General features: G+C 45.9%; 1 protein-coding gene across 2 annotated transcripts in view; it reads right to left on the reverse strand.

Annotated features, from left to right (window-relative positions):
* The window catches only part of ARHGAP35 (Rho GTPase activating protein 35), a 78,186-nt gene extending 70,953 nt beyond the window's left edge, over positions 1 to 7,233 (reverse strand). For both annotated transcript variants that reach the window (XM_045440768.1, XM_045440769.1), the window contains exon 1: positions 3,539 to 7,233. In XM_045440768.1, coding sequence (XP_045296724.1) covers positions 3,539 to 7,222 — 3,684 coding nt within the window. In that variant the 5' untranslated portion in view covers positions 7,223 to 7,233. The remainder of the gene's footprint in view (positions 1 to 3,538) is intronic.
* Between the last annotated feature and the right edge of the window lie 5,014 nt (positions 7,234 to 12,247).

Consider the following 12,247-nt stretch of genomic DNA (forward strand, 5'->3'; position numbering starts at 1 on the left):
TTAGGGCTGTTGCTAGGGCAAGTGCTGAGAAAGCAGCTGAGTAACACACAGGGTTAAAACTTACACAAAAGGGAGGGACGATGTTGGTCCCTCAAGCCCTCGGCTAGACCAGACCTGCACTCTCCTCTCCTTGAATACGACATGCACATTTTCACCTTCAAGCTGTTCCTCACCTCTGCCACTTCTTCGGTTCTACCCACTCTTCAAGGTCTAGTTAAATAACACTGCCATACCTAACACCTGTCCGAGATGCAGTATGCTGAGTGTTTCACGTGCAAAACCTCATTCCGTTTCTCACCACCACGTGAGGAAGGTGCCACTATGTTGTCCCTTTCTGCCGAAGGGATATGGCAGGTGAATCACGCGCCCCAAGTCCCAGTGAGGAAGCGGAGGAGTCGGGATTTGGCTTTAGGCCCTCGATCCCGAGCTCCTAATCACTACACACGCTACACTACCTTCACTGCCCTCAGCGGTGGGATTTCCACTCTGCCTCCACACAGCGCCCCCTGGGCACACCACCTATTTCCAGTAGTTGTGGAGGTCTTGCTGCCTCCACTGGGAGCCACGGTCTGGGCAAGAAGGATCCGTGCCATTTCCCCAGTGGTGTCTAGCATTCTGGCACCCAGGAGGTACTAACTGTATCTTCCATGACCGACTGGCTCTCCCCGCACGTCAAATAAATACTGTATTGCCGTGTCACGCCAATAAAAATCAGAAGCCAAATCCCCCACGTAGGGGTTGGCTTGGCATTCTCTGTCCTATGGCATCTTGCTTTTCCAGTAAGACAAGTGTCAGTCTGCTTTCTTAAGGCAGCAATTTTAATAGGAGGTTTGCCCGAACGAACGGGGAAGAGAATGAAGGCTGATCTCTGGATTAGGGTGACAAAGCAACTACACTCATTTCAAAGCACCATTTTCCGAGGCAGGAAAAGACAGTTTCACCTTTTACTCACACTTTCCAAAGGATACTCCTGAACTGGCTTCTGGCACGCTATGGCTCTTGGGCCAGAGGTGTCATTTTTATTTGACTTGAAGAGGTGTGGCCCGCATAACTAAGACGGGAAGTTAATCACTTCTTGCATGCTGACCCAGCAACCCAGGGTAAGGAAGTTCTAGGTTAGGAAGTGCTCTTTAAAAACAGGGTCCCCAGCCGTCTTCGGCTGAGCCTAACGTGTGCGCTCTTTAAAGCACGGTCTGTTTGGGAATGTGTCTTAAAAACATTATCTTCAACAAGTGTTAAAAATGTAGTTAGAGGGGCGCCTGGGTGGCGCAGTCGGTTAAGCGTCCGACTTCAGCCAGGTCACGATCTCGCGGTCCGTGAGTTCGAGCCCCGCGTCAGGCTCTGGGCTGATGGCTCAGAGCCTGGAGCCTGTTTCCGATTCTGTGTCTCCCTCTCTCTCTGCCCCTCCCCCGTTCATGCTCTGTCTCTCTCTGTCCCAAAAAAATAAATAAACGTTGAAAAAAAAAAATTAAAAAAAAAAATGTAGTTAGAAGTCAGAAGATCAGTTACAACTCAGTGTGCTATTATGCCACCTTCCTAATCCTAATTCCCAGGTGAGCAAACACCCCCACAAATTAAGACTGCCAGCATTCAGATAAGCTATTCTGGTAACAGTCTTCATCAGGAGTGGAGGAGGAAGAGAAGAAAGTCAAAACGTTAAAATGTTTGGATTCCAGGATCATTAAACAGGAGAGCTTTGAGGAAATACTGGGAGGCAGGTGAGGCTAACTTCAGACTTCATAAATACGAAACGTTTTCAATGGGTCTGCCCATTACTAACCCTTGGAGGACAAAATACTGAAGGCAGATGAAGGAATCCAAGAGAAAAAACAAGGGGAAATCAAATAGGAGAATGCCTATGATATTTATTTATTTATTTATTTTTTTTTTCAACGTTTATTTATTTTTGGGACAGAGAGAGACAGAGCATGAACGGGGGGGGGGGGGGGCAGAGAGAGAGGGAGACACAGAATCGGAAACAGGCTCTAGGCTCTGAGCCATCAGCCCAGAGCCCAACGCGGGGCTCGAACTCACGGACCACGAGATCATGACCTGGCTGAAGTCAGACGCTTAACTGACTGCGCCACCCAGGCGCCCCTCCTATGATATTTATTAATGTTCAGTTCACGGCGGACCGGGGGGGGGGGGGGGGGGATGGGGAGGACAGAACACACAACAATGCTGCCCTGCCCTTTCTAAAATTACACAGGTGAGGAAATTCTGGAAACTCCAGCCAATGGTGACTGGGAACCACTGTGTATGCTCTGAGGGAACACAAAGTGAAGGTGCGCTCCCTGTGAGGGCCATGGAACCATGTTCCTCCACCTGCAAGGGCCCTCCTAACCAGTAAGAGCTGCAGAACTAGCCTCCGGGTGGTACTTACTTTACAACAGAATTGTCAACTCTAGATCCTTCTGATTTGGTACGTCTTGTAATAACATAAGTTTTTGGCATCCTTTCTTCCAAAGTTCCCTGAAATGTTTTCAGACAAGTGACTTTGTTCTCTGCTGCTTCACGGTAGGGAGAGGAGGAAAAGCTTTCAATGCAGAGAAATCCTCATTCTGTATGTCGCAAGGCTGGTCGTGGGCTAGCATATAACACACTTTTATTGTCCTGTCTCACCAAGATGTCTTTCTTTGAAAAAACAGAGTGTTTCCCTCTGCTCTAAATGGGGGGAAAAAAAGAAAAATCTGGGAAATACCTTTTCTATCTCAAATCTTAAGCCCAAGGGGACAGGGCACTCTACTTTGTACACCACAATTCGAAACAAGATAAAGAGGATTCACCTGCTGCTGTTTCCGCTCCATCTGATGGCAGGCCTGACACTCATAACACACGCGGTTTACTTTCTTTCTCTTCTCCCCATCCTGCTTTGGTCCCTAAATAAAACCTGAAGCCGTCACAGCAACTCACTTAAAATAATGCAGCTGGAGGGCACTCCAATCTCACAAATATGGGACAGGTTTATAACTCACAGTGGCAAGTTACTTCTTACTTTTCACTTACGTAAAGACCCTTCACTCATTCGCATATGCAAACAAAATAATCATCCAATTTTTCCTAATCTAAGATGCAGCAACCTTACGGGTCAGTGAGGGGAAAAAGGAGCTTTTATAAGAGGCATATGGATGAAATGTTTGTCTAGCAGTCAGAGACTGAGCATGCAATTTTAGATTCTGGTGTTCACATAAAGGAAGAACAAGCATATCGTCACTGGCTTGGCTACCTGTCAGGACACCGACAAGTTCTACACGATCTGCTCATTTTGGAATTACCTAACTCTTGTTCTGGACAAAGACAACTCAAACTCAGGCTGTCTATCCAAGGTCCTTACTACTCCAGAACTGCCAGTGGTAGCAATCTGAGACACTGCCTACTTTTTTACACCAAGTCAGAGAGTAAATGCACACACCGACCAATTTTTTTTAACCAGAATAAGCTGTCCTTGAAAAATCATCATCGTCGTCATCATCAGTCAGCTCTCACCCAGACACTGTGCAAGCCACTCCTACGATTCATTCCTAAACTGGTGTCTTACCTTAGTGTTCCTCCGTAGACTGCGAAGAATATTCCTCCTCCTTGGGTCTTCGTCTGTTTCATATGGAATGACGGCATTGTCCCCTTTATAACCTTGAGATGCCTGATCCTCCTCTTTTTTCCGAATGGGCCCTAGCTCATCATCACTCCCCACACTGAAGCTGGTTCGATAACTAGCAAACCTTCCTAGCCGGCTGCATCTCGTCCTGTACAGCACGGGCTTGCTCACGATGGACACCTTGCGGCCTCGCTCTAGAGAGCTGGTGTCCATTTCACTGTCGGAACCGTTGCCACTGCCGTTGGACTGGGCTTTGTTGATATTCCGAATGGTGATGATTTTGCCTTGGGTGCTGTCATGGGGCACTGAATATATGTTTTCTTCTTCGTTCCTTGGCTTGACCACAGCATCCATGGGTTCAGCGTAATCAGAAGGATCAAACCCATCCGGAGGTAGCCAGGTGCTAGAAGACACAGACTTCCTCTGCCCATCTCTATGGCCTTGGTCTAAATAAGACAGATCCCCCTTTGTGATTTCAAAATGGACAGGAGGCTTTGGTTTGACTGGTGGAGGTACTTTGTTGTTCAGTTTACTCTCAAAATTGCTCATGATGAACGACAGCCCATCATTTCCCTCCAGTTCCATAGAGAGCTTAGAATGGTCTTTGGACAGAGAGGGCAGTGACGTGTCTTCTCGAAACAAGCTATAAGAAGGGGGCTCGATATCCTCTTCTGAATCCTGCAGGTTGGAGTTGCAGAGTGGAGAGCCCGCTCGGGGGGAGTTAAACACCTCTTCCGTGGTGCTACAGGCCTCGGCAGCGTTATCGTACATATGAGTAGCCTCGATTATGTTCTTTTTATCCACCACATCCTTAAAAAATGGGTGGAAGATCTCAAGTTTGTGCTGGGGTTGGCTACAAGGGATGCTTGTGAACCTCCCGTCAATCTCTTGAGCAATCTCCTCCCCTTCGGTCAGCTGTTCCCGACTTAAGTCATTGTCCAGGACATCTACAGCGCCGTCAGTGAGTGCGACCAACTGAATGGGGATAATATCCTGCACTTCACAAAGAAAGGCACGTAACATAGCCAAGGAGGCCTTACGTTTGGCTGAATAAAAAACAATGTACCCATGGACCAACCGGCTTTTTCTGATGCTAAATGAGGAATGGTACGAAAGAATAGACAGCTCAATGCGCTTCTTGTGGAGTCCGATCGGTAGTTCAAGTAAAACAGAGTTGTTGCTTCCACAATGGGAAGACTTACAGGTCTGGGACTGAAGGACAGGATAGAGTATGTCATCTGCACTGAAAGGATCTCCACACATCAGACACATGACAATTCGCAGGTCAACGTCAGCCAGATCTTTGATGCTAGCAGTAGAACTGACCAGGTTTAAGTTACGCTTGGAGTCCAGGAGTCCCTTCAAAACTTGACTGATTTGCTTTTCATTAATGTTGCGTCCATAACCGATGCCAGCAGAAGCAGGGTCGAGAAAGACACACTGAAGTTTGCTAGCAATCTGCTGACCTTGTTGTATTAGGCTATGCAGGGTCTCTCCACTGGTGTCTCCTCTCTTGTTAACTAAGATCAACGTCAGGGGAAGATGGGCTAAATGGTTATCTCGCCTGCCAAGTGTGGACTCTCTACTCTTCTCTATACTCTCCACCACATAGGATAGAGATTCCTTTGAATTGTAAAGGCAGAGGCAGCCGTGGGGCTGAAATGTTGGCGTTTGGAAAGAGTTCACAGGAAGCCTGACATTCCCTTCTATCGGCCTTAGGGAAAGCTCATACATTTTACCATCTATCACATACTTATCATCATTTGTACAGAGAGCTCGAATCTCATTGGCCAACTCACGTGCGAGGCCATCTTTGCCTAAGATAACCAAGTTGATCCTATCAATGTTGGGGTCAGACAGTGAATTTTTCTGATTCCGGTCAGATGGTCGGATAAACCGAGAACTAATCAAGTGCTCGATCTTAGCATCCACACAAGCTGGGCAGCTAGGGCACGTTTCCTTGGTTGGGTGATACACAAAATGAATGTGCTTCAGGATAAGGGCATCACGCTCCGCTTGGAGCTTCTGTAATGCTTTAAATCGCTGTTCCTCCCCCAGAACATCCTGAATGACACCCATCTTCTCCTTGCTGGGCTTAGCATCCAGCTCCAGCTCATAAAACAACTCTGAATATTCCAAAAGCAGCTCCTGAAACTCTTCCTTTGCTCTGTCTATAATTTGCTTTTGGTGTTTGCCATAAATATCCATGTATACGGATTCTTCCAGCCACTGGTAGAAATCTTCGTTCATAATAAAACTACGGGCCTCTTCCCAAGGCTTTCCGGGAGTTATGAAGGGAGAGGTCTCCAGGTTTTCTTTAAATGCCCTTCTCATCTCAGCTCTTTTCCTCTCGTTCCGCAGCTTCTCTAAGTGGGCCTCGTACAGCTGCTCGGCGGGGACGGTATCCATCAAGTCAAAGGGAATCCGCTCATTCTCCATGTTGTCAATGTGGCTGGTGGCATCCCACGGTGTCTCTTCGAGCACAACAAACCACTTCAGGAATTCTGGCTTGGTCTCCAAGAGCTTTTTGGTTTTTATGCAGCTTAGGTGGTCTATTTCATCTAAATTGGGTATAAGAGCTTCAAAGGCTAACGGCAGGGCTGCGAGGTACAGCTTTCTCCTGCGCTCAATGTGCTCGTGCTTGAGGCGGTGGATGTGCTGGAGAAACAGCTTCTTGGCTTTCTGAGTACCTTCCAGGTAGACATAGTCCTGGTACTCAGGAGAGGCCTGCATCTTTCGGCTGACACTCGGCCAATTCTCGTTGTGGTTTTTCACAATGCGACTCACCAGCCACTCATACTTGTCTTTTGCTGTAGCTATCTGCTGACTCTGCTGCTTGAGAGCTTCAAAATAAGGAATGATTTTCGTCTTTCCCCGACTTTTATCAATGAGTTGCACTAAGGTGCTGAAAGCCAAGTCCACGTTTACGTTGGATCTTGCTGAGGTCTCCACAACCTGGAGGTTCTTTTTGCTTAAGGCAAAAGTATGTGCATCTCTAATGTACCGCTCAACGCCCTCATCACACTTGGTCAGGACCACCACTATGGGCTTTTTTGTTTTTGCAAGCTGATTGTAGAGATTGGACACAAACTTGAGCTGGTCATCAAAGTTCCTATTCATGCCCCTGCTAACGTCAATACCAAGAAGAAAACCATCAATCAGCAGCTTTCCATCTGGCATTTGTTTCTGCTCAAAGTCCTGCTCCAGCCCCAGCTGGTCAGTGCAAAAGTACATGAGTTTTTCAGCTGATGCGAGCTTGGTTGCAGCAGCTCTCTTGATATAGGGCTGCAGGGCCGTGCTTCGATGAGGTTGAAAAGTCTGATCATCGATGAACTCAGTCTGCTCCACAATGTGCATCTTACATTCCACACAATCCTCCAGGGAACGGCTAACTTCTCCCCAGTAGAGAAAGTGGTCATTATTGACCACTCGCCCGCCAAAGTCACTGGTGCTGAGGACAGAGGTATGGTCCAAGTGAAACTCATCAGCACTCGGGCGCACGAAGCGGTTGCACAGGCAAGACTTCCCAATGCCGCACTGGCCCTTCTCCTTCTCGGTCCCAGACAATCCCACCACACTGATGTTGTAGGTGGGAATGCGGACATCTTGCTTTCTTGCCATCATCATCGTCGACACATCCTGCCACAATCGGCCACTTCCAAGATCAGATTAGTGTTTTCCAGTGGACCTGATGGTTTCCCCACATTATCAGTGGGGGCCGGCTGCCCACGAGGTGAAAGTGTCAGGTCCCATAGTGTTTGTACACCAGCACGAGGTCAGTTTTCACCACTTCTCATCGCCAGATAGTAAACATTTCTTCCTAGACGGGGGCGGGAGGAGAAAGAAAACCCATCAGCATCATAATTTTGGAACCTGATTTTAGTCGCTGAACTATAGCAAAAATCAATTTTCTCGTTCAACAAATACTTAAACACTAAATGTGCCAGGCCTCACGCTGAGTGAAGGTGTAAGAGTAAGACTGACATCTATGTGCTCTCAATACCTCTAACAGAGGAAGACATACAAGTAAGCAGTTGTGCTGAGTGTTAAAACAAGAGTTTGAGGGCTTCTTGGAAACATGGCTGATACCAGGGTTAGAGCAGAGTTAGTACAAGAAGAGCCTGGAACATCCTATTGTGCAGGAAAGGAAGTGCTTGAAAAAATGACAGGGCACCTCACAGACACAGGAGCCCACTTGAAGGGGATCCCACTGGTCAAATCTGAAACAATTTGAGCACCAAAATAATTAAAGACAGTAATGGATTATAACCCACTGCCAAAAACAGAAACCTGAGTTCATACTACTGGATCAGACAAGAATCATCACTTGATACCCCATCTAGGGGGAAGATTTTGATGAGAATCAGGATATCTGCACAGACCTGAGGTACCTCCTGATATGCTACTTATCAGCTGCTGAGGGAAGAGGTACCAAAAACCACTAATTATACAGTAAAGAAACTGGCTTAACACTTTGTTTAAAAAAATTTTTTTTTAATCTTTATTTTTGAAAGAGAGACAGAGTGCAAGTGGGGGAGGAACAGAGAGAGAGAGGGAGACACAGAATCCGAAGCAGGTCCCAGGCTCCGGGCTGTCAGCACAGAATCCGACGCGGGGCTTGAACTAATGAACTGCGAGTCGGGCGCTTAACCAACTGAGCCACCCAGGTACCCTGGGTTAACACTTTGGGTAATGAAAATTATCACCACCAAAGAGGGACAGAAGGACATCATGGGCCTCCAGATGTGGTACCCCCAAGAGGACACATTACTAAGCGGTGTGATGACCTAGAATGTATTCCCTCAACCGAATCACAAGGAAACATCAGATAAACAAAAAACGAGCGAGGTTCTATTATGGGGGTTGGGCGGGGGGATGTAGTGCACACTCTATACTTCTCAAAAAGTATCCATGTCATAAAAGACAAAGAATGGCTATGTAAACATTCTAGATCAAGAGAAGCTAAAGAGACATCATAACTAAATGCAACTGTTTGAACCTAGAATGGATTCTGCACCAGAATGGGAAATACAGGACATTATTAAGTCATTTAACAACACTGAACTCTGAACGGAATATTATATAGAAGTATTTGATCGATGTAAATTTAGGAAGGTAACTACCATGTAAGCGAATAGGCCTACTCTTATAAAATACACACTGAAGTATTTGCGGGGAAAAGACCATAATGTGTGTGACTGGTCCAGAAAAAAATACGTATATACGTTGAAAGAAAGAATGCGCATGCGGTAAAATGTTAACAACAGGTAAATCTGGATAAGATATTCCTTTGTGCCATTTTAATTTTTTTGCAACTTTCTATAAATTTGTGATTGTTTCCAAATAAAAAGCATTTTTAAAAAGGTGTGAATATTGGGTGGTTTCCTTGACAAGAACAGAATAAGCTTTGTGAGGACAAGGTCCACCCCTTCTCGTTTACTTCTGTATCCTCAGCCTATGACACGGTGCTTGACGCGCAGATTTACTGAAGGAATGAGTCAGGGAATGACTATGAGGGCATATTACACCCAGTGTTTTGATTGAGGAAGGCCTTTCTGGAGGAAGTTCCACCTCAGGAGAAACCTGAAGTAGGTGAAAGAAACACGGAGACTCGTCTCTGCAGAAAAAGGCACGGCCCCTCGAGTGTGTGTGGGGAGCGGATGGGTGAGATGCATTAGAAGCAGAAATCAGATTAAAGCTCTTTCAAAGAGTCTGCAGTCTTTCCCGAAGGCTATGGGGAACCACAGAACGTGGCTGAAAAGTGGCACCTTAAAAGACCTAAAGTATGAAGAGGTGAAGTAATGAAACGTTATGATCGTATCTTACGATGTCTTTAGCAACCTCCTGGTTAACAGAAATCAAATACATAGGCCTCGGCTGTCTCCACATAAATGGTCTTCTGGCTACTACTGCTTATACTGCACTGCCGTCTACTCACACGTGCAAATATGACCACGCGACGGCCGAACGTGTAGCCAAATGAACAGTCTCCTGAGATAACTCAGTTTAAAATAAAGAGAACAGGGGCGCCTGGGTGGCTCAGTCGGTTAAGCGGCCGACTTCGGCTCAGGTCACGATCTGGAGGTCCATGAGTTCGAGCCCCGCATCGGGCTCTGTGCTGACAGCTCGGAGCCCGGAGCCTGTTTCAGATTCTGTGTCTCCCTCTCTCTCTGACCCTCCCCCGTTCATGCTCTGTCTCTCTCTGTCTCAAAAATAAATAAACGTTAAAAAATAAATAAATAAATAAAATAAAATAAAGAGGAACCCAGCATCTCCACAACCTGAATATATTTTTGTGAGCCCTTCTCCTAAGAGATGCCACGGGAAGTCACATCAGCATACTTTATTCTAAGAAGAGGGGGTGATGAATGAGAGAGGAAAGTTGTCCCCTATGATGATAACCTCAAAAGGTCACAGACCTTTCCCAAACATCCCTTATCTTCCCTCGATAACCGAGAAAGCCAAACCCTCCGTGGAAACAAAACGTGCCTACGTGTGGTATGTAAAAATGATTTGACCATTGTCAAGACGGAAATCTCGATGATTATAAGCAATCACCTCCAGATAACCTAATGGCATGCTCCTAAAGAAGCCAAGGTCCAGATTTCAGCAGAAACAAGCAGACATCCATGTGAAAGATGGATCCCCATCCTCCACTTCCCCAGGCGACTGCTTCCTTATGTAAAATTGTAAGATGTTTACACACATCCTCTGAAATACCCAAATAGCAAAGATTCATACGAAATCACAGTGCTTTTGCTTATTACTTGTAGTACACATATACACAATTTTGTTTCCACCCCTCGGGAGACTCAGGTTTGACAGAGCCTCAGATAGGAATGCTGGTGAAAGTGTAAGTCAGGGGTGCTCCTATCACAGAGCCCTTCTCCGTCAATTCCCCATCCCAGAGTCTGGCAGGACTCAAGGCCACCTACTTGATTAATCCTGAAATGCAACTTGGTGACGGGGTCCCACTTCAAGTGACTGCTGCACGCAGCTGGCAAATCATCCCCCTTATTCTCTGTAAAGTGGGTCGAATAAGCTCTCTCTTCACAAAAATCCCAGGAAAACAAAACACCAAACCTGCTCTTGAACCTCAAGAAATAGAGACGGCAGCTCAACTTTGAACTAAGCTAAAATGTATTCTCCAAACCTTGTTTGGTCAGTTTCTTCAGCGCATGATATTCTGTGCCGCCCATGCAAGTCAACGTCTCCGCTACCTGAAGGACGCTAAAGGCAGAAAGCAACAACTCTCGACTCTCAAGAACGTAGCAACTCATATTTTAAACCCAGAATGCTGCTGACTACACTAAAAAAGCTACCAAACAATGAGAATCAGCTGGCAAAGGAATGGTTAATTTGGGGACACCTGGTAACTTTCCACTTGGTAGAAATCGAATAGGTTCCCCCGTAGAAGCACACTCTTCTTACATGCCTGTCTTTGATGTCTGGATAATGCAGTTTTACTAGTTCCTCAATTGGACTGAATTACACGGTAAACAAAGACTGTTATAAATCTAAGAACGCTGCAAACACTTGGTTTAAAGGAAATAACTCGAAGTGCTTGGTCACAAACACGTTCAACTTTTCTAAGAGGTGGATTAAAAAAAAAATTAGCTGAGTCACTAAATTTAATGATCTTAAGGCCACAAAGAAAGAGAAAGTAGAAGATGGGGCATGTCCGAGACTTTGCAATATCTTTAGTTTACATCTGATAGGAACCGGTGTTCTTAGTGGGCCACCAAACTCCTCAAACGGCAAAATCCAAATGTCCATTCTAATAATTTGCCAATATTAATTAGTCCTTTGAAAACTGAAGCGTTACAGCAGAGGGGGAGAAAGTATTCTTTAAACTGAAACGACTTCTATCTTCAAGCTTTAGACAGCTAGTTGTATTAGAAAAACTAAACCCTAATATTTAGTAGTTTTACACCACAAGTCAACTCCTTCAAAAAGGAAAATACTTCAGGGGCACCTGGGTGGCTCAGTCGGTCGGGCGTCCGACTTCAGAATAGGTCATGATCTCACGGACCGTGAGTTCGAGCCCCGCATCGGGCTCTGTGCTGACAGCTCAGAGCCTGGAGCCTGCTTCAGATTCTGTGTGTCTCTCTCTAACCCTCTCCTGCTCATGCTCTGCCTCTCTCAATCTCAAAAATGAATAAATGTTAAAGAAAATTTTTTTTTCAAAAAGTAAAATACTTCAGGAACATCTTCAGTTTTTGTTACAAATATATGCAGCACTACAACATAACGCAAACAACTGAGAGCTCTTTCAGAACCAGCCACCAGACTTCCGGAGTTATTTACTTGACTTGTTTAACCACTATACCAGCTCCCCAAAGAGTGTCTCGACTGGAAGGTAGGGGGGTGTTTTCTTTTTTAACACCTCTACAAAACTTAGGGCAAGAAGTGGCAACATTCCCAAGATAGTACACATTTCAAAGGACACAGAAATGCCACTGTGATCCAGCATCACTATGACTGCTAAAGTTCATGCTGTCAACAGCTCCATCAGCACGCGTCCCCCCCACCTCCCGTCTTACCCCCAAGAGGAAATGTTTCTGGGCTCTGTGATCTGGAATGTCCCCTAAGACACAGATCCACCACTATTACCCATAACCAAAACTACTGTCTCTATCTCTGAGAATAGTC

Source organism: Leopardus geoffroyi, chromosome E2, assembly GCF_018350155.1.
Source record: "Leopardus geoffroyi isolate Oge1 chromosome E2, O.geoffroyi_Oge1_pat1.0, whole genome shotgun sequence".
Lineage (NCBI taxonomy): Eukaryota > Metazoa > Chordata > Mammalia > Carnivora > Felidae > Leopardus > Leopardus geoffroyi.